The 2,461-nt window shown below is 50.6% G+C and overlaps 1 protein-coding gene across 3 annotated transcripts in view; it reads left to right on the forward strand.

Moving 5' to 3' along the window:
- Positions 1-1,580, forward strand: part of SERPINA12 (serpin family A member 12) — a 31,185-nt gene extending 29,605 nt beyond the window's left edge. For all 3 annotated transcript variants that reach the window (XM_032179780.2, XM_058429765.1, XM_032179781.2), the window contains one exon: positions 1,365-1,580. In XM_032179780.2, coding sequence (XP_032035671.1) covers positions 1,365-1,556 — 192 coding nt within the window. In that variant the 3' untranslated portion in view covers positions 1,557-1,580. The remainder of the gene's footprint in view (positions 1-1,364) is intronic.
- Positions 1,581-2,461: the final 881 nt, after the last annotated feature.

Below are 2,461 nucleotides of genomic sequence, written 5' to 3' on the forward strand. Positions count from 1 at the left end.
TTAGCCTCCCAAAGTGCTGGGATTACAGGCATGAGCCACCGCGCCCAAGGCCACATGTTTCGTATGAGTTGGCGTAAGCATGTGCTGCACAGGAAGAGATGACCATGCAAAGGGGCCTGTGGCCTCTGGCAAATGTGAGCACCTGACTGTCTGGGGCAAGAAGAGAGCACCATATAGGTGGAGTCACCGGATTTAGCAGATTTCATACAGGATAGCCAATTAAATTTGAATTTTAGATAAATGATGAATAAATTTTTTAATGCCAGTATGTTCCGAATATTTCACAGGACACACTTACACTAAAACATATTCATTGTTTATCTTGAATTCAAATTTCACTGGGTGTCCTATATTTCACCTGGCAACCCTACTTTGGGGTTAAAAAAGCATTGAAGGAGGGGAAAGATTTCAACAAGCAGAGATGGGTGCGGGGATGGGTGCAGCAGGGTGGCCAAGGCTGGGGGTTTTTGGATATCATGGAGTAGTGGGTGGTGGGGATTGGGTGCTTAGTGGAGATAAAGTGGGAGGTTCAAGCCATTCTGGGAAGGATCCAGCTTGCCAAGCTGAGCCCGCTGCTCTGAATCAGATGGCACAGATTCCACTGTATTTTTCATGTTGACATAAGAAACACAGTTACTAGAATTCTCTCACTTTTGAACTTTCCTGCCACAGACTTCCCACAAACATTCAACACCAGCTCTGAAGGTCTTGTTGAGTTTAATGGCTCGTTTCTTTCTGTAGTTACGTTTGCTGATAGCTGTGGTTCTAACACAGGATACTGTCCTGTTTTCTGCAAGTAAAATTGTGAGAATTTTGTAGGCTAGAAAGAAATGTGCCAGGATTTCACACATGCCCACTAGTTTCCCAGTACTGATCGCCTGTTTACAGACGTTGATGCCTTTGGAGTGGATTTGGGATGCAAGTCATCTCAAAGAGCTAATCCAGAATCCTTCTCCCTCTTAACCATCCACCAGGTGGATGAAAGGAGGTGCTGGAGGCTTCAGGGTGGGGGTACCACCACCTCACTTTCACCCAGCTACAGCCCAGGAGACCTTTTCTGCCACGGCTATGGTTGATCCTTCCCTGTAACCCATGAGAAGGAGAAGCAAACCCCACTCCATCTCTCCTCCCACCAACTCCCGTAACTGATGCTCCCCCTGCACCATCTTTTCCTTCACGCGGCATCTGCTTGTCGAATATTCTCCAGCATTAATGGCAAAAGAGCCAGGAACCCTGGAGTAAACCAAGTTACTGCTGTGCTGGATGCCTCTCTGATCCTCCCTCTCTGATCCTCTCTGGGCCTCCGGCCCACTATGGTCGCCGAGCAGCTTGGCAGGCCCTGACTTTGCTCTTGGCTTCCGTAGGCTGTGCACAAGGCTGAGCTGAAGATGGATGAGAGGGGTACGGAGGGGGCCGCTGGCACCGGAGCACAAACTCTGCCCATGCAGACACCACTCGTCGTCAAGATAGACAAACCCTATCTGCTGCTGATTTACAGTGAGAAAATACCTTCCGTGCTCTTCCTGGGAAAGATTGTTAACCCTGTTGGAAAATAAAGGAGAATTCCTGCTTGCCGCAGACCCGGAACACGGCTTGGGGTTGAACATGTTCCATCTTCCTGAGATAGAAGTCACAGGCACATTTCAGTTTAGTCTCTCTCCGTCACCATCTCCCTAGACTGCCCGAATGAGCAAAACTGCAAGTTCTAGAAGTCCAGCGCCCCATTTCCTCCCTGCCCATTCAAATGCTGGGATTCAATGCCCCACCCCCACCCACTTGGTGGCATTCTCCTCTCCCCTCCGGTGGGCAGAGGGACTCTGTGATTTAATAAACAAATGTTTCTCCCCCACAGCCCTGCCCCAGGTTGACTGGCTGTTGGTGGATAATTTGGGGAAGGTATGAGTCACAGCAGGTACCTGGGGTCTGGAGTGAGAGACTGGGGTTCAAATCCTAGAATGAGGTATCTTTGGGAAAGCCACAAACCCTCTCTGTGTTCTTATTTCTGAAGTGAAGGTCCTGCCACTCCCTTTGGGGCGCCAAGGAAGCTAGTTCAGTGCTTTAACAAAGTTGGTCTCACCTCTGTGAGTCCTTGGCCAATTATCCGCCCCAGAGTGTCCACGAGGGAGCTCTGGGCTCAGCCAGGAATCCAGGTGGATGGGCAAACAGGGACAGGGCCAGTCCAGCCCCACGGGCAGCATTAGAAGGACGAAGTCTAGAGTAGCAGCTAGAACTTGCCGCCAGCTTTGTCCATTTCAGGCACAAAAAGAACATCCTGGCACCCTCCCTCCCCTGTCCCCTCCCTATCTTGTTGTCAAAGGCAGATCCTGAGGTTTAAATCTGTTAGCAAGTTCAATTGAAGAGTGAGTGGAGTCTCTGCGCCCTCCCCAGAAAATGTGGCCCTGCAGGGCCGCCTGTGGCCACTAGAGGGCATCAGGTGCTCGCAGGGCCGCGCGCAGGTTCC

Source organism: Hylobates moloch, unplaced genomic scaffold (assembly GCF_009828535.3).
Source record: "Hylobates moloch isolate HMO894 unplaced genomic scaffold, HMol_V3 SCAFFOLD_16, whole genome shotgun sequence".
NCBI lineage: Eukaryota > Metazoa > Chordata > Mammalia > Primates > Hylobatidae > Hylobates > Hylobates moloch.